This window comes from Loxodonta africana, chromosome 22 (assembly GCF_030014295.1).
Source record: "Loxodonta africana isolate mLoxAfr1 chromosome 22, mLoxAfr1.hap2, whole genome shotgun sequence".
Taxonomy (NCBI): Eukaryota; Metazoa; Chordata; class Mammalia; order Proboscidea; family Elephantidae; genus Loxodonta; species Loxodonta africana.
In genome coordinates this window covers 48,454,375-48,475,826 of record NC_087363.1, presented here as the reverse complement: position 1 = coordinate 48,475,826, position 21,452 = coordinate 48,454,375, and the positions used below count along the sequence as shown (strand labels likewise).

Below are 21,452 nucleotides of genomic sequence, written 5' to 3'. Positions count from 1 at the left end.
TCCTATAAATGTAATTCAAAAGAAGCTGGCACCCACAACCCATTCTGGAAGCAATAGAGAGACATTTAAAATAAGAAATGTTCAGTATTGGCCAGAAGATTCTAGGCAAATATTTGATAAAGATCAATGCATATATACAAATAAGAACTTGCCCTGTAAATTAGAAAGCACATAAACAGATATAGGGCTTTCTCTTCAGTGAGAAGGAGAGGCTGATTATCAATTGTCACCCAAGCTGGAGGGGGAATTAAGATCGAGGATGGCCAATACACACTAAAACAGTAACCAGGACTTCCCATCACCCAGAAGATAAACACTAGAAATGCAGGGCCTCCTGAGGAATAACAAAGATTCTGAAAGGCCAATAATTATATGCGGTGGAGAATCGATGAGAAGCCCCTCTACTAATCTCCTACACTCTCCATAACTCTAAGACTAAAGCATGGTCCTGGCCGTCGCTAAGCTCACAGCCCAGTCAGACCAGCATATTTAATAACCATTATGTCATATTTAATAACTGTTATGTCAGAGAAAAACACACACTACTGTGGCAGCATATAGAAATACTGAAGGGATGGCATGTTGGTTCGAGGGTCAGGCAACACCTACGGGAAGACATTACCTCTCACCTAAGTCCTGAAAATTGATCAGAATTAACCTACAGGGAAGAGAAATAGGATGGAGAATGGGAAGAAGAGCATACTAAGTACAGAAGAAGGAGCACTGGCTTAGGAGTCAGAAGACCTGGGTTTTAGTCCTCTAAATTTTTTCCATAAACACACCAATATGCAAAGGACTTGGCACACAGAACTAAGTAATAGCTATTACAATTTATATATCCTTGGAAACCCTGGTGGCATAGTGGTTGAGAGCTATGGCTGCTAGCCAAAAGGTCAGCAGTTCAAATCTACCAGGCACTCCTTGGAAACCGTATGCGGCAGTTCTACTCTGTTTTATAGGGTTGCTATGAGTCAGAATCGACTCAACAGCAATGGGGTTCTCGGTATTTATATATCCTGGCAGCTAGCACAACCAGGCACTGTAGAAGATATAGATAAATAGTAATAAAGCAAAAACAGCCAGTTGCAATTAAGTCAATTCTGGCTCATGCAGACTCCATGTGTGTCTGTGCTCCATAGAGTTTTCAATGGCTGATTTTTTCAGAAGTAGATTGCCAGGCCCTTCTTCCTTCCCAGGCACCTCCAGTGGAAACTGAACCTCCAACTTTTCAGTGAGCAGTCTTATCCATTTGCACCGCCCAAACCCAAATGCAACCCATTGCAATGGAATCAATTCTGACTCATACCGACCCTATAGGACAGAGTAGAACTGCCCATAGAGTTTCCAAGGAGCACCTGGGGATACAAACTGCCGAGCTTTCGGTTAGCAGCTGAACTCTTCATCACTACACCATGACCCAGGGACTTCAATAAAGTAACTGCCTTAGGAAACCCTGGTGGGGTAGTGGTTAAGTGCTACACTGCTAACCAAAAGGTCAGCAGTTCGAATCCACCAGGTGCTCCTTGGAAACTCTATGGGGTAGTTCTACTCTGTCTTATAGGGTTGCTATGAGTCGGAATTGACTCGACAGGAACGGGTTTGGGTTTGTTTGTTTGTTTGTTTGTTTTTACTTAGTGCTTCCCATGTGCTAAAAAACTGGGGATAGTGGGATAAGTAAAACAAACCCTTTCCCTCAAGAAGTGGAGTTTACTAAAAAAGACTACAGATAATTATACGACAATGTTAAAGATACTGAAACCCAGAATTAAGAAAAAGACACCAACTTAACAAGAAGACAGACACCCATAACTTAAAACCGAATCTGTCTGACTTGAAATTCTGAGACCTTCACCAAGAGGAAGGAGATGGGTGGGGTAGGAGCAGCACGAAACAGCAGGAAGAACAGTCCTCAAACCAAATTTCCTAAGGTTCAGAATTATGCTGACTCCCAAGACCCTGCCCGGAGGAGAAAAAGCGTCAGAGAAAGAAAAAAAAAAAAAAAAAAAGGCTCCTGGTCAAATGGGATAAGGAGGTGCGCGATTTCGGGTGTGGTGACTACTTTTACCAGCTCTCCTGCCAGCCCCTTGCCTTGCCCTTCACAAAGCCGTCCACAAACCCAGAGAATCCCACCCACACTCGGGGAAACGAGGCAGCACCTTAGGGGACGCAAGCGGGCGCTCTCCGAGGACAGGGCCCGGGACGTTCGCCTCCCGCGAGTATCTGTGCGCCGCGGCGGAGCTGCCTTGGGCGCCGGGCCGCTGCGGCGTGCCACAGCCGCAGGACCCCGCGAGGGACGCCGCGCCAGCGCCGGCCCCGGCCTCCTCGCCGCCCGCCGCCCCGCGCGGCAGCAATAGCAGCGGTAGCAAGAGAATGCAACCGAGCCCGGCACACTGTCCACGAGCCGGGCGTAGAGCGGGCGCAGCCATGTTGTCCACCTAGTCATGTGACCCTGTGGGTCACGTGGTCCCGCCCTCCTTAAAGGGGCCAGACCCCGGGCGGACTTAGGAAGTTGACTCGAGAGTTCCTCTGGGTCAACCTTTCTCCTGGTACCTCTGCTTTGGAGCTCTCCTCCCTGTTCTGCTGATGGCAAAACGCAACAAAACACTACAAAACTCAAGGCCTCCTATAGTTTAAAAAAAGTCCATTGCCCTAAAGTCGATTCCGACTCATATAGACTCTATGGGACAGACTAGAACTGCCTCATAGGGTTTCCAAGGAGCGGCTGGTGGATTTGAACTGCCTATCAGCTGAATACTTAACCAGTGCGCTATCAGGGCTCCTCCTATAGCCTAAAAAAAAAAAAAAAAAGGAACCCCATTATTCTTTCTTGGTTGGGAAGTGGTAATTGGCAAAATTATCAAGCATTTGCTAAGTGTCAATTACTATGCTAAGTAAGAACTTCATTTTTCAAAATCTCATTTAATCCTCACAACAGCCCTGTAATACTGGGTTCACAGAGCAATCAAGCAACTTGCTTGTAGTCACCTGGCGAGTAAATGCCAAAACCGAGATGGAAACGCAGGGATTCCAGCTTCAAACTCTGAGTTTTAACCATTATGCTTTACTATAGGCAATTAAATAAGTTTCTCCTTACAGAAAACAGAGGGGAAGATGAATGTGTTTAAAGACTCCACACCAAGAGGATGCAATTAGGGAAATACAGACTGTAGGATACTGCACTTCGGTGATGGTTCTCAAAGTGTTGTCGCGAGGACAGCAACACCAGCATCCCATGGGACCTCATTAGAAATGCAATACTGGGTCAGAATTTTGGGGGGTGGGACCCAGCAATCTGTGTTTTTAACAAATCCTCCAGATGATTCCAATATGCGCTAAGCTTTCAGAACCACTCTTCTCCAGGACCCAGTTCTTCAACCAACTGCAATGTATGTACCTTATCTAAATACTGGTTTAAACTTACTGATACCAAAATTTTTGAGGTAGTTATGGAAATTTGACCACAAGTTCAGAGTATTTTATGAAATTAAGGAATTGGTTTAAATTTTGTTTTTAGGTCTCTAGGAGTTATAATGATATTTGTATTTGTTTTTTTTTAAAGAGTCTTTTTCTTGGAGATATAGGCTATCGAAATACGTATGGATAAAATGGTATGCTATCAACGATTTGCATCTTAAGAAATGGGTGATGGAGGGGGTCTAGAAGTGAAACATGAATAGCCATAAGTTGGTTAATGTTGAAGCTGGTTGATCGGGTACCTGGGTGTTTATGATAGTATTATACTAGTCTCTACGTTAGTATATGTTTGAATTTTTTCAACAATTTCTACATGTATAATTCAGTGATACTTGATTACACTCTTCGTGTTGTGCAACCATTACTGCTATCCTTTTCCAAATTATTCCACCACCATTAACATAAATGCAGTATCCTCAAAGCAAAAACTTCCCCTTTCCCCCTCCTTCCACTCCTGGTAACCACTAATAATCTTTGGTTTCTATATATTTGCTTATTTCATATAAATGAGATCATACAGTATTTGTCCTTTTGCCACTGACTTAATTTGCTTTGCATGTTTTCAAGGTTCCTTCATGATGTCAAATGTATCAGGACTTCATTTCTCTTTATGGCTGAGTAATATTCCATTGTATGTATATACCACATCTTGTTTATCCATTCATCTGTTGGTGGACATTTAGGTTGTTTCCACATTTTGGCTGCTGTGAACAGTGCTGCAGTGACATTGGTGTACAAGTTTCTGTTTTGTTTCTGCTTTCACTTCTGGGTATATATCTAGAATTGGGATTGCTGGTCATATGTAGTTCTGTGTTCAACTTTTTGCGGATGAATTTTGTTTTTATAATATAAAGAGAATTGAGCCATTTCCCCTTGTTGACAATTTTACAGTTTGCCAAGAGCTTTCACACATTTTTTGTTGTTGTTGTTATTGGAGATCACAACTACTTGGCAAAAAACCTATTATTACTGTAACCATCTCACAAGTGAGGAGGCTAACAGGTGAATAGCTTGACCAAGTTTTATATATTTACTGTACACAATATATATATACCAGGGTACAGGTCAAAGATAAGGAGTCCTAGTGGTGCAACCATTAAGCAGTTCAACTTCTAACCGAAAAGTTAGCGGTTCAAACCCATCCAGCAGCTCTGCAGGAAAAAGACCTGGTGATCTGTTACTGTAAAGATTACAGCCTAGAAGACCCTGTGGGGAGTTCTACTCTGTTACATGGTGTCACTATGAGTCAGAATTGATTCAACAGCACCTAGCAGCAACAACAAGGTCAAAGATAATGTTTGTTAGTCTCTTTGCAAAAGGTCAGTCTGAGCATATGTTGTCTGCCTACCCTTCGGAGACCTGAACTCCTTTGATTCGTGGTCCTGTCTACACCACTAGCCTCTAAGCTCCATCAAGGAAGAATCGTACCTATTCGTTCATCCCTGTATCCACAACATCTGGCAAAGGCCTGGCACATAACAAGCACTAGTTAAACATTGAATTAATGTGTAAATGCATTAGTAGCAGCAAACATGAGCCCTTTTGCTTAAGGGGGAGCAAGTTGTTGTGAACGTAATACTGATTTTAGATTCAGAAAGAGCTTTGTTTTAAGCTGGCCACTTACAAGGAGTGTGACCTGGGCAAATTACTTCATCTTTCTGAGCTTCTATTTCTTCATGTGTGAAACGGTGATAAAATTCCTCTGTCTTAGAGATGTTACGAGGCCTAAGTGAGAAAAAGTATCTAAAAAGCTTAGCCTGTGCCTGGTGTTCAGCAATAACTCAAACAATGTTTGCTATAATTAGCAATCATTATCAAAGATGGAAACCTTGTCATTCCTGCAGGAAGTGGCACCCCTCCCTCTCGACTAATTAATTAACTTATTTTTGGTCACCAATCAATGACAGAGTGAATAATACTGATGAGCAATCCCTAAGTGAGGAGGGTTGTGCTAGAAACCAGAGATAAAAGTACAACTCAGCAATCAGTCCTATGCACATTAGGGCAATTTATCTAGAATTTCTCCCATCTCCCATTTGAGGTCCTTCTGCATCTCCTGGCCTTCCTTTCTTTTCATATATGATGAGCTATCACTCATCCGCTAGTTGGTTCCTTTAGAAATATTGAAGCATTGCCACCAGAAGACCCAAAAGACTTAATTCATGTATTCAATTAGTATTTATTAAGCTATCTGCTATAAGTCAGGCACTATTTCTAGATCCCTGGGTGGCACAAGTGGTTTGCTCTCAACTTCTAACTTAAAGGTTGGCAGTTCGAAGCCACCCGGGAGGCACTGCAGAAGAAAGGCCTGGCTATCTGCTTCCATAAAGATTACAGCCAAGAAAACCCTATGGAGGACTGTTTTACTCTTTGATACATGGGGTCGCCATGGGTCAGAATCAACTCAGAAGCATCAAGTTTGACTTTTGGCTTAGTTCTACTGCCTACAATATATCAAATATCCTTGCTAATATAGCACCTACTTGCCAGCAGAGAGAGGCAGCCAAAAAAAGGTGATAAATAAATTGTACATATGTTAGATGCCCAGGTGGCACAAACGGCTAAGTGCTCAGCTACTCACCGAAAACTTGGCAGTTCGAACTCATCCAGAAGCGCCTTAGAAGAAAGACCTAGTGATCTACTTCTGAAAGGTCATAGCCATGAAAATCTTATGCAGCATAGTTCTATTCTGAAACACATCGGGTTACCATGAGTCAGAATTGGCTCAATATCAACGAGTTTAGTTATATATATATATACACACACACATATACATATATGTTGTTTTTTCTAGTTGCCGTGGGGCTATATATATATATATATATATATATATATATATATGCCGTAGGGGAGTGCGTAAGGAGGAGAGTACAACAAATGGAAATCACAAAGGTAACAGAGGGCCAACTCATGGAGGGCCTGATAAGCTTTTACTCTGAAAGATGGTGCCATTGTGCACCTTTAAGAAGAGAACGGCCCCTCCTCCTGCTGATCAGGGTCAACTTCCCCACCAAGTTAGAAACACTTCGTCTTGCCTTCTGGTCTCTGTACCCAAGGAGTCCCAGGTGTCCTGATGCTAGTGCTGACTTGTTCAATGGAACCACTGCTGTGTCCCCACAAAGACTGAGCCTGCTGGTGACCAGAAGCTCCAACTCTGCAGAGCCCAGAGTTGCAGGGATGGGAAGACCAAAATCCCACAGTAGGTCATTAGGAGTGATAGTTGGAGGGGCCGCTTCTACTTCTACCCCTTGTTTCCCGAGTTCATGTATTCTTCCTACTTGGGGACACAGCACCATACAGAGGTTTCTACATCCTGATCAGCAGCCCACATCCCTGCAGAGAGCTGCCTCTGAGCTGGCGTTGCAGTGGAGACTTCAGTGAGCTGTTCCAGGGCTTGATGAGGCCAGCTGCTTCTCAACAGTGTGCTGTGAGACAGGACTGTTGGATCCCATGGCCATGGCCCACTCCTGTACTTCCTTCACTGTGAAGTGGGTTCCTTGGTCAAATGCATGTTGTGTGGAAATATATGCCTGTGGTGCTGGCCAAGACTTTTGCAGAAGGAAAGGCACAGCTCGAAACTTTGTCCATTGAGAAGCTTCTTTTTTGCCACCATTCTTCAAGGCCACTCCTGAGCATTTTCAGGTTGCATCCTCAACCTCATGAGCCAACACATCTATAAACCCAGTCTGGGCTTTTTCCTCCTCCTTCTCCTTCTCAGGAAACCCTGGTGGCATAGTGATTAAAAGCTATGGCTGCTAACCAATAGGTCAGCAGTTCAAATCCACCAGCTGCTCCTTGGAAACCCTATGGGGCAGTTCTACTCTGTCCTATGGGATCGCTATCAACTCAATGGCAATGGTTTGGTTTTTGTTTTCTCTTTCTCATAGTAAACAACATCATGATAAATGGAGAAGAAATTTGAAGTTTTCAAGGATTTCACTCTACTTGAATCAACAGTCGATGCCCGTGGAAGCAGCAGTCAAGAAATCAAACAACAAATTGCATTGGAAGCATCTGCTCAAAAGACTTCTTTAAGGTGTTAAAAAGCAAAGATGTCATTTTCATGAATAAGGTACCTTTGAACCAAGTCATAAGTCTCAGGCTGGGTTCTCTAGAGAAGCAAAACCAGCAATGCATATAAATATATAGAGAGAGATTTATATTAAGAAAACAGCTCATGCGATTTTAGGGGTTGGAACATCCCAAGTCCTTGGATCAGGATAGATTCCTTTCCCAAATCACGGAGCCGCAGAAGCTGGTGAACCCAAGATGAGCAGGTTGGAGAGCAGGGATCCCACTCACTGGTTGCGACGGTTGAGGAATCCCCAGGATTGGCAGGCAAGACCACAAGGTTTCTCCTGAGTCACTTAGCTGCAGGGGCTGGCGAACCCAAGATAGACAGGTCAGGGAGCAGGACTCTTGCTCACAGGCTGTGAAGATCGGCAAATCCTAAGATGACAAGTAAGCTGCTAGCTCAAGTCCCAAGAACCAGAGGTCAGACAAGAGACAGATGCTGGATCCAGAACAAGCCAACAACTTTTGCAAGGTGAGCAGGAAGGAAGTAGGCAGAGGCAGCGGAAGGCAGAAAGATGAAGGCTGAGGAGGCAGTGAGTCACCACAGGCCCCATCCCCGCCAGTATGACTCAGTAGATTCCATCACAGGGGTGATCATATACCAGATTTCGACAGAAAAGTGATCACATTATACAACTGCCAAAGCACAGAGAATCATGGCCCAGACAAGTTGCCACACAATCTTAACCATCACACCATGGTATTTTCAGTCGCCTTATAATGCATGTGAAAGTTGGACAATGAAAACGGAATATCAAAGGAGAACTGACAGATTTGAATTGTAGTGTTGGTGAAGAATATTGAATACACCGTGGACTGCACATGGAGAATGATCAAATCTGTCTTGAAGGAAGAAAAGCCAGAATGCACCTTAGAAGCAAGAATGACGAGACTTCATTTTGCTTGCTTTGAACATGTCATCAGGGAAGACCAATTGCTAGAAAAGGACATCATGTTTGGTAAAGTAGAGGTTTAGCAAAAATAAGGGAAACCTTCTATGAGGTGAATTGACATGATGGCTACAACAATTGGCTCAAACAGCAACCACAGATTCTGAAGATGATGCAGGACTGGACAGTGTTTTCTTGTCTTATACATAAGATCATCGCCATGGATTGAATTGTGTCCCCCCAAAATATCTGTTGACTTGGCTAGACCATGATTCCCAGTATTATGTGATTATCCACCATTTTGTCATCTGCCGTGATTTTCCTACATGTTGTAAGTCCTATCTCTATGATGTTGATGAGATGGGATTGGCGGCAGTTATGTTGAGGCAGGACTCAACCTACAGGATTGGGTTGTGTCTTGAACCAATCTCTTTTGAAATATAAAAGAGAGAAGTGAACGGAGAAATGTGCGACCTCATACCCCTAACAAGGCAGCACCAGGAGCAGAGCGTGTCCCCTGGACCTGCAGTTCCTGTGCAGAGTAGCTCTAAGACCAAGGGAAGATTGATGACAAGGACCTTCCTCCAGACTTAGCAGGGAGAGGAAAGCCTTCGCCTGGAGCTGGCACTCTGAATTTGGACTTCTAGCCTACTAGACTGTGAGAAAATGAACTCCTGTTTGTTGAAGCTATCCACTTGTGGTATTTCTGCACTAAATAACTAAGACCGCCATCATGAGTCAAAGCTGACTGCACAGCAACTAACAACAACAATAACACATGACCACAGATGTGACTGGAGAACCTGGCACTAGTGCAGCTGTGGTGGGGGACAGAGAACTTCCTCATCCTCAGCTATTACTCAGCATTTATCTTATAATCTAATGGATTTCTGCTGAATCCACTGGGTCTGATGGGACCACCTAATGATGGGCAGTTCCAGATACATGACCACTTCATATCTTGTGGTCAACTGTTCCCTCTCTATCAGAGCCCAATAGCATGTCAAGAGCCATTTTTTTTAAAAAGGTGTATGTCTTGTTATCTAGTGCTGCTATAACAGAAATTTATTTTCTCAAGGTTTAGGAGTCTAGAAGTCAGAATTCAGGGTCCTGGTTCTAGGGGAACACTCTCTCTCACTCTCTCTCTCTGTTAACTCTGGAGGAAGGTTCTTGCCTCATTGAGCTTCTGCTCCTGGGCAGTCTTCATATTGCTTAGCATCACTCTTCCCCCATCTCTGCCTCCTCACTTGCTTATTTAATCTCTTTTACATCTCAAAAGAAGTTGACTTAAGACATACCCTACACTAATGCTGTCTCAACATAAAAAAGAAGACCCATTCCCGAATGGGATTATAGCCACAAATATAGGGGTTAGGATTTACAACACATATTTTGGGGGACATAATTCAGTCTATAATATTCTACCCCAAAATTCCTGTCCTTCCCACATGTAAAACACATTCATGCCATCACATCATCCCAAAAGTCAATTCTGAATCCAAAATCTTGCCTTCTGAATCATCTAAATCAAATATGGGTGAGACTTTAGGCATATTCTATCCTGAGGCAAAATTCTTTTTCATTTGTGAACCTGTGAAATCTAGACTACAGGTTATCTGTCTCCAAAGTACAGTAGTGGAACAGGTACAAGGTAGACATTTCCATTACAAATGGCAGAATTTGGAGAGAAAAGGGATAATGGGCACAAAGCAACTCCAAAACCCAGCGGAACAATTTACATTAGTTCTCAAGGCTTCAATAATCCTTGGTTCTTTAGGACCATCTGGGCCATGGCCCTGCCCTCCAGCCTCTGCATGTTGGCCATGCTTTCTGGATTTGGGTGGAGGCCTCTTGGCCCTCAGTTTCAACTTTGCCTTCCAGGCCCACTGGAATGGCAACTCTGCTCCTTTGGCTTTGGATGGCCCCATTCTTCTAGTCCATCCGAGTGGCGACCCCAACCGCTTGGCCCCTGCAATCCCAGTCTTCTGTCCTATGGGCAAGGCAGTCCCACCTCCTCAGCTTTGAGCAGTGGCCCCATTCCCCTGGCACTCATGAACTTCAGCCCCACACTCCAGAACCAAGTTGGTGAAGAGTTGACTCTTTTAAACCTAGGAGGCCACGAGCCTACCCATTGAGATCCAGGAGATTGTGGCCCCACTCTTTGAAACCAAGTCAGCCCTCCTTCCTCTGCTCCTTCTAACAGTTCTGGTGATCTCTGAGCAGCTCCAGGGATTGTCTTTTTCTCTTCTTGGAGGACGACAGATGTAGCTCCTTTGGCCTGTTTCCTGCCTATAGGACTCCAAGAAGCAGACAGCCTCCTTTCCTTTCTTTCTTTCCTTGTCCCCTTCAGTCTCAGCTGATGGGTTTTCTGCTGTGGTAGCTGATTAGATCCATCAGTCACAGGCAATCTTAGTCATCTAGTGCTGCTATAACAGAAATATCACAAGTGGATGGCTTTAACAAACAGAAATTTATTTCTTCACAGTAAAGTAGGCTAGAAGTCTAAATTCAGAGTGTCAGCTCCAGGGGAAGGCTTTCTCTCTCTGTCAGCCTTCTCATCAGTCTTCCCCCAGACTAGGAGCTTCTCTGCACAGGGACCCCAGGTCCAAAGGATGCACTCTGCTCCCAGCACTGCTTTCTTGGTGGTATGGGGTCCTCCCCCTCCCCTCCTCAATTCCCTCTTTCATAGCTCAAGAGATTGCCTCAAGACACAATCCAATCTTGTAGATTGATTCCTGCCTCACTAACAACTGCCACCCATACTCCCTCATTAACATCATAGAGGCAGGATTTACAACATATAGAAAAATCACACAATACCTGGAATCATGGCCCAGCCAAACTGATACATACATTTTTGCAGGGACACAATTCAATCCATGATGCAGGCTTAATCTCTTCAACAAAAGATCGTGTAGCCACATCCTTGGTGAACATTCTAGGACACATGTCCTTAATTTGTACAACAGAATTTTCCAAATCTTTAACTTTTGTTTTCATTTAAGTCCATCTCTATTTTACTAAAAGCAGAAAGAGAAACTATGCAACGCCTTTAAGATCTTGATTAGAAATTTCTTCAGCCAAATATCCAAGTTCATCACTTACAAGTTCTACCTTCCACCAAACATCTGAACGTAATTCAAACAGATTCTTTGCCACTGCATACAAACATTCTCCTTCCTCCATTGTCCAATCACATGTTCATTATTTCCTTTTAAAGCCTCACCAGAAGCTCAAGTAACGTCCACGTTGCTAGCAACATTCTGTTACCGGTGCTATATGTATTCTCTAAAAGGACAGAGACTTTCTCTATGACTCTCCTCACTTCTGAGCCTTGATCAGAATTGCCTTTGACATCTATAATCCTATCAACAGTCTCTTTGAGGCAACCTAGGCTGTTACTAGTAAACCAAAAAACCAAACCTATTGCCGTGGAGTCAATTCCAACTCATAGTGACCCTATTGCGACCCTAAGACTGTTACTATTAGACACTTTCAAACTCTTCCAGCCTCTACCCGTTACTTGATTCCAAAACCACTTTCACATTTTAAGCACTCCCACTTCTCAGTACCAAATTCTTAGTTATCTAGTGCTGCTAGAACAGAAATACCATAAATGGGTGGTTTTAACAAACAGAAATTTATTTTTCACAGTTTAGGACACCAGAAGTTCGAATTCAGGGTCCCAGTTCTAGGAGAAGCCTTCTTCTCTCTGTTGGTTCTGGAGGAAGGTCTTTGTCTCTTTGAGCTTCTGCTCCTAGGCGATTTTGATGTGGTTTGGCATCTCTCTTCCCCCATCTCTGGTTGCTCCTTTGCTTGTTTAATCTTTTATATTTCAAAAGAGATTGATTTTAGAAACACCCCACAGTAATGCTGTTTCATGAACATAACAAACCCATTCCCAAATGGGATTGTAACCACAGGTATTAAAAAAAAAAAAAGGTTACTGTGGAGTTGATTCTGACTCATAGTGACCCTGTAGGACAGAGTAGAACTGTCCCATAGGATTTCCAAGGAGCAGCTGTTGGATTTATACTGCCAATCTTTTGGTTAGCAGGTGAGTGCTTAATCACTGCACCACCAGGACTCCACAACCACAAGTTAGGACTTACAATACATATTTTGGGGGATACAATTCAATCCATAACACTGTATGCTGTGGATGACAGGGCCTTAGTCCAGAATCCCAGGGGCCTAGCGTGTGATTCTTCCACTGGGGTTTACCATAATCTCTGGCCTTCGTCTTTCCCATCACCTACACCTCCAGCACCAGAAGGTCTGACATATTTATGGCCTAAAGAGCAGGCTGCTTGCACTGCCTGGACCTGCTGCAGAGTCCTTTCCTTCTCTAAGCCCCACATAAACCGGGCCTCCCATATCACCTGGTACATGGGCTAGAGCAGTATTCTTAAGTGTGGTATGTGTTGACTTCAGAACCCAAAACAGCCTTGTGCTTCCTTTTTTGTAGCAGGGAATTCATGATGCAGCAACATTTCTTTTACTTTGGAGATGTCCCAGCACAGAACTGACCACTGAACCCACATTTACTGAGGTAGAAACCCCTTGACTCTTCATGGATTAAGCTCCCACCTCTGGAGCACCAGTGGCTTAAAAAGGGCTACAGTGTCTAGTCCCCTCAGCTCATCCTGTCTGATGAACATACTGTTATCAATGCAATTAAAAAAACCTGTTGCCGTCAAGTCGATTCTGACTCAGTGACCCTATAGAACAGAGTAGAGCTGCCCCATAGGGTTTCCAAGGTGCATCTAGTGGATTCAAACTGCTGACCTTTTGGCTAAAAGCTGAGCTGTTAACCACTATGCCACCAGAGCTCCATCATCAATGCAATAGATCTTTGTAATATTCTGCGGGATGTTTTTAGACTATGACGGAGAACAGGAGCTTTAACATAGCCCTGGGGCAAAAGGGTAAAGCAGGGGTTGGCAAACTTTTTCTATAAAGGACCAACTAATGAATATTTGAAGCTTCGAGGGTGTATGATCTCTGTTTCATATTCTTCTTCGATGTTGTTTTCCAAGCCTCTAAAAATGTAAAAACCATTCTTAGCTTGAGTACCAAACAAAAACAGGCTCTAGGTGGCTGTTGGTGGGATCTGGCCCCTACTGTAGAGGAATATTTAATCGATTCCATTTGCATTCATACTGATTCTTTTTCCTGATTGGAATAATAAAAAAAAAAGATTCAAGGCACTTGTCAAATCCATGGCAGCATGTACACATGGCCTATTAATTTGCACTGGCAACAATGCCACACCCAACAGAGCAGCTGAGCTTGGGGTGACTATTGGTTGAGCTTTCAGTTGTCTATAGTCATTCTTATCAGTGGGCCGACCACTCTTAGCCTCTTGGTCTTCCATTCTTGCATTCTTCTATTTGTAGATGTGAAGCATCGCCTTAGTTGGCTCCTATGATGTGTGCCTGTGTTTTCTAACACCAACCCTAAATGTATTCTCTGACACCAAGTGCAAGTGCAGTTCTTCTTTCTTTGACCCTCATCACTCAGAGTTAGGTCAAATCTCACACATTAAGGGACACAGTCTGCTGGGCTGCCAAGTCTGCCCCAAACTTCAAATACCACATTCAAGTTCAGGGGTTCCCAGGAAATGCTTACTTTTGACATGCTTAATACATATTTGGGGGTTCCTGCTACCCCCTTAAGTTCAATAACTCACTAGAATGACTCACGGAATTCAAGAAAACACTCTACTTAAGATGACAATTTTATTATAGCAAAAAGGATACAAAAGAGAAGACAGAGTGAAATCTGGGAGAGTCCTCGACAAGGACCTTCATGTCTCAAATGTTGCATTACTCTCCCATGCATTGATGCCTATCACCAACCAGGAAGCTCATATAGCTTACTGAAGTTTTGTCTAGAGTTTTCATTGGGGTTTCACTATGTAGGCATGATTGATTGACTTATTGCCTAAATGGTTGAGCCCAGTCTCCCTTCAGGGAGATCAAGCTGAAATGATGTGGTGGGTCTTCTGAACCCCAAACCCTAGCACCTTGTTCAGCCTAATAAAGACATTTCAATCACTCAGGAAATTCCTAGGAACCAAGGACAAAGATCAAAGTCCTTGGGTAAAGTAATTCATCACCCCACATCTACCCACCTATTTATTCCTAGGGATACCACGTCCTGTTAACCATTGCCACATTCCCTGTGTGTCAAGCCCCTTGACTGCCTCTCTTACCTTGTCTGCTGTTATGTAAATTGTAACGCTTGACAGCTTGTGGTTAAGTGCTACCACCTGGCTTCCATTGCTCAGGTTTCTATCATCTTCATCACTACTCATCAGCTGCAGCCTGGTGACCGTGTCTCCGACCACTGCCCTGGACTGCAGAGGAGAACCTCCACTGAATTTTAAGGGAGGCCAGGACCCTCCCCCCAGTGAATGGCCTCAGTGAAAGCTGTGTCCTCTGGGCCCTTCTGATAACAAAGTCCTCTGGGTGGTTGTGTGTGGGGGGAAGGGGGGAGTGATCTTCTGGCCTCACATAATAAATCCATCCAGCATTCATACTTCCCTGAACCTTTTAGTCCCTTCCTCCATCTGCCTCACAAACTCATGCATTTCAGCTTCTTTCAGAGTGAGCCTCTGCTTTCTCCAGTCTTCCAAAAGCTTCCCTAGCAATGAGTTTTCTCCTTCCCCTGGGGTCCTTGCCAGGCTATTAAATCCCATGTCTCTGGCAAGTCTCTCCAACCCAATAAATTCTTGCTCATTCTGTCTTATGTTTCAGCCCCTTTAATCAAGCTCCCACAAAATCCCAGGTCAATGGTTACTCCCCTGGCTCCAGCTTGTATAAAACCCCCCAAAACCCAGTGCTGCCATAGTGACCCTATAGGACACAGTAGAATGGGCAAATAGGGTTTCCAAGGAGCGTCTGGTGGATTTGAGCTGCTGGCCTTTTGGTTACCAGCTGTAGCTTTTAACCACTATGGCACCAGATTGGTATATGATAGCTATTCTGTTTTTAAACAGCTTTCTTGAGATATAATTCACATAGGATAAAATTCACTACTTTAAAGCATGCAACTCAGTGGTTTTTCAATATAGTCACAGTGTTGCACAACCTCTGCAATCTAATCTTTGAACTTTTTTAATCACCCCGCCTCCCAAAATAAACCTATACCTTTTGTCACTCATCTCCTCCCCACTCACCCCCAACACTGTGTAACTCCTAATCTACTTTCTGTCTATACATTTGCCTATTCTAGAAATTTAGTATAAATGGAATCATACAATATATGGTCTTTGTGAGTGGCTTCTTTCACTTAGTGTAATGTTTCTGAGATTCATCCATGGCATGGCGTGTATCAGAACTTCATTCCTTTTCATGGTTGAATAATATTCCCTTGTATTGATATACCACATTTTATGTATCCATCTATCAGTCGATGGACATTGGTTACCTTTTTTAGCTATTGTGAATAATCCTGCTATGAACATTCACGTACAAGCTTCTGTGTGGACCTGTGGTTTCCTTTCTCTTGGGCATATCCCCAGCAGTGGGATTGCTCAGTCATATGGTAACCCTATATTTAACCTTTGAAGGAACTGCCAGGCTGTTTCCCGCAGTGGCTGCACCATTTTACATTCCCACCAGCAATGCATGAGTTCCAGTTTCTCCACTATACTTTAATTCTTGCATGTCCTTTAAAGTACACTCTTCTTTTCTTCTTTATCAGGCCCAGCATATGCTCAGCTGTGTTATACTGGAATTTAATCCTGGTTATAGCCTGGCAGGAGCCCCTGGGTGGTACAAACCGTTAAGCACTCAGCTACTAACCAAAAGGTTGACAGTTTGAATCCACCGAGAGGAGCCTTGGAAGAAAAGTATGATGAGCTACATCTAAAAAAATCAGTCACTGAAAACCTTACGAAGCACAGCTCTACTCTGCACACATGGGGTTGCCGTGAGTCGGAGCTGACTCCACGGCAACCGATGTTTATAGTCTGGCAGCCAGGAGAGGAGGTGGGGGCAGTTCCTGAGGACGGAACCTATTGCCCTGTGAGGAAGGGGTCTCTGCAGTGTCTTCCCACCTGGTGGAACTGCTAGTTCTCCATAGGAAGGGATAGAACACCCCTCCAGGCGCTGGGGGTCCAGGGAGTCTGCAGAGCCACATTCCTCAGGGGCAGCCACCTAGACGTGCCTGCCCCACATTTCAGATCATAGGTTTTTCCAACCAGGGCTCTGACTTTAACGTAGAAACCTACCTACCTTGGATGCACAGCCCAGCAGCTGTGGAGCTCTGGGTCTCTAACAATCAGATTGTCAGCCTGATGCTCACCTGTGCCTGTTCTCCCACAGCAGGAGATGAGGGCCTCTTTGTAAGCTACCAAAGAGGTTCTCTGGCTCTCACACTTCATTTTTTTGAGGATATGTGCTTTCATTTCTCTCAGGTAAATACCTTGGAGTGGAATTGCAGGGTCATAGGTTAAATATATGTTTAACTATTTGATAAACCGTCAGACCTCTTTTCAGAGTGGTGGAGGTTGTTGATAGTTGCCATTGAGTCGATGCTGATGCATGAGACCCCGTGCTGACATATGATGACTCCATGTGTGCAGAGAACTGCTCCATAGGGTTTTCAAGGCTGTGACCTTTCAGAAGTACATTGCTAGGCCTGTCTTCCGAGGTGCCTCTGGGTGGGTTCGAACTGCCAACCTTTCAACCAATAGTTGAGCTTTTAAAGTTTGCACCACCCAGGGACTGCAGCCACACTTATTTTTTAAGTGTTTGTTAACTTCCCTCAGTTTCTCAGTTATCCCTCTGCAAGGAGTCAGTGCAACTTGGTAAGAACCAGCCAATTCCATTATCCTCGTATGCATTGTTTTCCTGTGTTCCCCTATACCATTCAAATTCCTGAATCATCACACTGGCAAGGGTATTTTCTTTCACCTGGACTTTTCCCAGGTCACCACCAGTAAACCATTTAGCAGCTGGGCTGTCACCTGTGCCAGGGAGCATTCGTGCCCCACAGACCGCTCAGGATGGGGTCCACATTGCTAGCCAGGTAAAATTCTATTTTACCACCTGCTTTCTCAGACCACTTGCAGTACCAACTATGTCAGTTTGGTTCTTCTCAGAAACAGATACGAAGATGCAATTAAAAATACAAGAGCCTTATTGGTGGTAGCACCTGTGAAAGTTAAAGGAGAGAGGAAATAGAAGTAGGCAGGGAAAACTTCCAGACTGTCATGCAAGTCTGACGTCTGTGAAAGGAGGGCGGCAGGAAGGAGGTTGGGTAGGAAACACCTCTGAGTAGGTGCTCCTCCAGCCCAACAGGGAGCCCCAGAGCAAAGGCTGCTCATTAGAGAAGTCCTGTATTGAGCAGAAATGGCCAGGCCCTAGTCTTCCGAACATGTTCAGTCATTGGCTGGAGCTGCCCGGAAGAGCATGCCTCAGTTTGAACACTGTAGCTGATCCCACAGGGGCTGCAGCTGGAAGCTGTCAACTAACTGTGCTCTCTCTGGCAGGTTCTCTCTGGAAGGGAGGTGTCACGGATTGAATTATGTCCCCCCAAAAATGTGTGTATTGACTTGCCTGGGCCATGATTCCCGGTATTGTGGGATTTTCCTATATGTTGTAAACCCTGCCTCTATGATGTTAATGAGGGACATTGGGCAGCAGTTGTGTTAGTGAGGCAGGACTCAATCTACAAAATTGGACTGTGTTTTGAGGCAGTCTCTTGAGAAATAAATGAAGCGATCAGAGAGACAGGGGGACCTCATACCACCAAGAAAGCAACAGTGGGAGCAGAGTGCGTCCTGTAGACCCTGGGTCCCGGTGCCTGAGAAGCTCCTCGACCATGGGAAGATTGAGGACGAGGACCTTCCTCTAGAGCTGACAGAGGGAGAAAGCCTTCCCCTGGAGCTGATGCCCTGAATTTGGAGTTTTAGCCTACTTTACTGTGAGGAAATAAATTTCTTTTTGTTAAAGCCATCCCCTTGTGGTATTTCTGTTATAGCAGCACTAGATACTAAGAGGCACGAACACACACCTCATGGCTGCCACATGTGGCCAAGGCTCTCCAGGATCCAGCACCTGCCTACCTCTTTTTTTTTTCCTGTGGCAAAATATATATAACATGAAATTTGCCATTTTGACTATTTTTAATTGTACATTTCAGTGACATTAATTATATTCACTCTGTTGTGCAACCATCACCTCTCTCTCTTTCCAAAACTTCTTCACCACCCCAAACAAAAACTCATTACCCCTTAAGAAGTGACTCCTCATTCCCACCTCCCCCAGTCCCTGGTAACTACTAATTAGCTTTTGTCTCTATACAGTTGCCTATTCTAGGTATTTCATGTAAGTGGGGTCATATAATATTTGTCCTTTTGTAACTGACTAATGTCACTCAGCGAGATGTCTTCAAGGTTCATTCACGTTGCAGCATGTATCAGGCTTCATTTTTCCTTATGGCTGAATACTGTGCTATTGTATGTATGCACCAACCCACTGCCGTCAATTCTGTCCTATAGCGACCCTATAGGACAAAGCAGAACTGCCCCGAAAGGTTTCCAAGGCTGGAAATCTTTACAGAAACGGACTACCACATCTTTCTCCCACAGAGCAGGCTGGTGGATGAACCACTGACCTTTCACTTAGCAGCTGAGCACTTAACCACTGTGCCACCAGGGCTCCTGACATATGCACTACATCTTGTTTATCCATTCATCTGTTGATGGGCACTGGGTTTGTTTCCACCTTTGGACTATCGTGAATCATCCCTTTCTACCCCTCTGTTATTATCTTCTATCACTTTGCCCCAAATTTAAAGTAGTCTTTCTTCATTATCCTATATCACAGTGCCTCTTTTATTGTCTTCTTAGCTCTTGGCACTACCTGAAATTATTATTTATCTCTCTCCCCTGCTAGAAATAAGCTCTATTGGAGTGGGTACAACATTTATAGCGTTCAGTGCTACATCCTCAATGTTTAGAACACTTGGCATGTACAGTGCTAAGTTCAATAAATGAAAGAACCCATGAAAGAATAAAAACCTTCAGACTATGAGAGGATTGCTCTTGAACATCAACATTCTTCAAACTGCAGTGCTTCAAAGTATTCATAAGGAACAACCCTGGAGGTCAGGGTCTTTGTCTTAGCAAAAGTGGACTGCCTGGCAATGCTGTGTTCACATAAACATCTAAGACATGACTTTCCTCCGTTAAAGCCAGGATAGCCTGTGATCATTTGCAAGGTGGCTATAATGGCACCTCCATCCAAGAATTTTGTGAAGATTCATTTTTTTATTCATTCAACAAGTATTTATTGATTAACGACTTGATGCCAGGCGTTATTCCAGGTACTGGGAATACAGGCGTGAATAAAACAGATGAAAATTCTTGCCCTCATGAAGCTGATGTTCAACGACTTACTATGTGTGAAATACTTAGAACATTACTTGGTTGTTTGACGTTGAGGTGGCTCTGACTCATGGTGACCCCATGTACAACTCGTGACTGTTGGTACGTTCGAGTCCATCGTTGTGGCCACTGGGTACTGAGTGCCTGACAGCCCCGTGACTGCTGGTACGTCCGAGTCCACCGTTGTGGCCACTGGGTACTGAGTGCCTGACAGCCCCGTGACTGCTGGTACATCCGAGTCCACCGTTGTGGCCACTGTGTACTGAGTGCCTGACAGCCCTGTGACTGTTGGTACGTCCGAGTCCACCGTTGTGGCCACCGGGTACTGAGTGCCTGACAGCCCCGTGACTGCTGGTACGTCCGAGTCCACCGTTGTGGCCACTGGGTACTGAGTGCCTGACAGCCCCGTGACTGCTGGTACGTCCGAGTCCACCGTTGTGGCCACCGTGTACTGAGTGCCTGACAGCCCCGTGACTGCTGGTACGTCCGAGTCCACCGTTGTGGCCACCGTGTACTGAGTGCCTGACAGCCCCGTGACTGCTGGTACGTCCGAGTCCACCGTTGTGGCCACCGTGTACTGAGTGCCTGACAGCCCCGTGACTGTTGGTACGTCCGAGTCCACCGTTGTGGCCACCGGGTACTGAGTGCCTGACAGCCCCGTGACTGTTGGTACGTTCGAGTCCATCGTTGTGGCCACTGGGTACTGAGTGCCTGACAGCCCCGTGACTGTTGGTACGTCCGAGTCCACCGTTGTGGCCACCATGTACTGAGTGCCTGACGGCCCCGTGACTGTTGGTACGTTCGAGTCCATCGTTGTGGCCACTGTGTACTGAGTGCCTGACAGCCTAGGGGCTCATCTTCCACCATTGTATTGGACAGTGTTCCGTTGTGATCCATAGGGTTTTCATTGACCGATGTTTTGGAAGTAGGTCACCAGGACTTTCTTCCTGGTCTCTTAGTCTGTAAGTTCCGCTGAAACCTGTCCACAGTGAGTGATTCTGCTGGCATGTGAAATACTGGTGGCATAGCTTCCAGCACCACAGCAACACACAAGCCACCAGGGTACAACTGACAGATGGCTGGTATATTGATTATTACTGTTACTATTATCAACCTATGGAACCCTGGTGGTGCAGTGGTTAAGAGTCTGGCTGCTAACCAAAATGTCGGCAGTTCAAATCCCCTAGCTGCTCCTTGGAAATCCTATGAGGCCATTCTACTCTCTCCTATAGGGTCACTATGAGCTGAAATCTACTCGATGGTAAGGGTTTTATATTTATTTTTTTTAACCTGTTTTATATTTAAAATGTGCATCCCTAAGGTTTTTTTTTTTTTTTAAAACAAGACCCTATTTCCTCTGTATATTTAGAGAGTAAAAAGGAGAAATCCAAATAATTAGAGGTAGAAAATTTTTTGCTGAGTGGTTCTACAGAGTTATTGTATGGGCAATCACCTGATTGGGAAGGCTCTCAATTGAGGCTGTTAGTTTTGCTAATTCATGCTCTAGGTAATGGGAGAAACTTAGGTACAGAGAGCTTTTAGGTTGTGTGTTTCTTTTTTCTTCTCCTGTTCAAATGTTTTGGTCCTATTTCTCTCCCTTCTTGAAAGTTCCA

General features: G+C 44.5%; 2 protein-coding genes across 5 annotated transcripts in view; both read right to left on the bottom strand.

Moving 5' to 3' along the window:
• SUMF1 (sulfatase modifying factor 1) overlaps positions 1-2,441 on the bottom strand; it is a 137,975-nt gene extending 135,534 nt beyond the window's left edge. For all 4 annotated transcript variants that reach the window (XM_010590031.3, XM_003409988.4, XM_064274998.1 and 1 more), the window contains exon 1: positions 2,157-2,441. In XM_010590031.3, coding sequence (XP_010588333.2) covers positions 2,157-2,426 — 270 coding nt within the window. In that variant the 5' untranslated portion in view covers positions 2,427-2,441. The remainder of the gene's footprint in view (positions 1-2,156) is intronic.
• Positions 2,442-5,961: 3,520 nt separating this feature from the next.
• Positions 5,962-21,452, bottom strand: part of LOC111750603 (uncharacterized) — a 35,824-nt gene continuing 20,333 nt past the window's right edge. The window contains exon 5 of the mRNA XM_064275002.1: positions 5,962-6,163. The gene's annotated coding sequence lies outside the window, so the exon portion shown is untranslated. The remainder of the gene's footprint in view (positions 6,164-21,452) is intronic.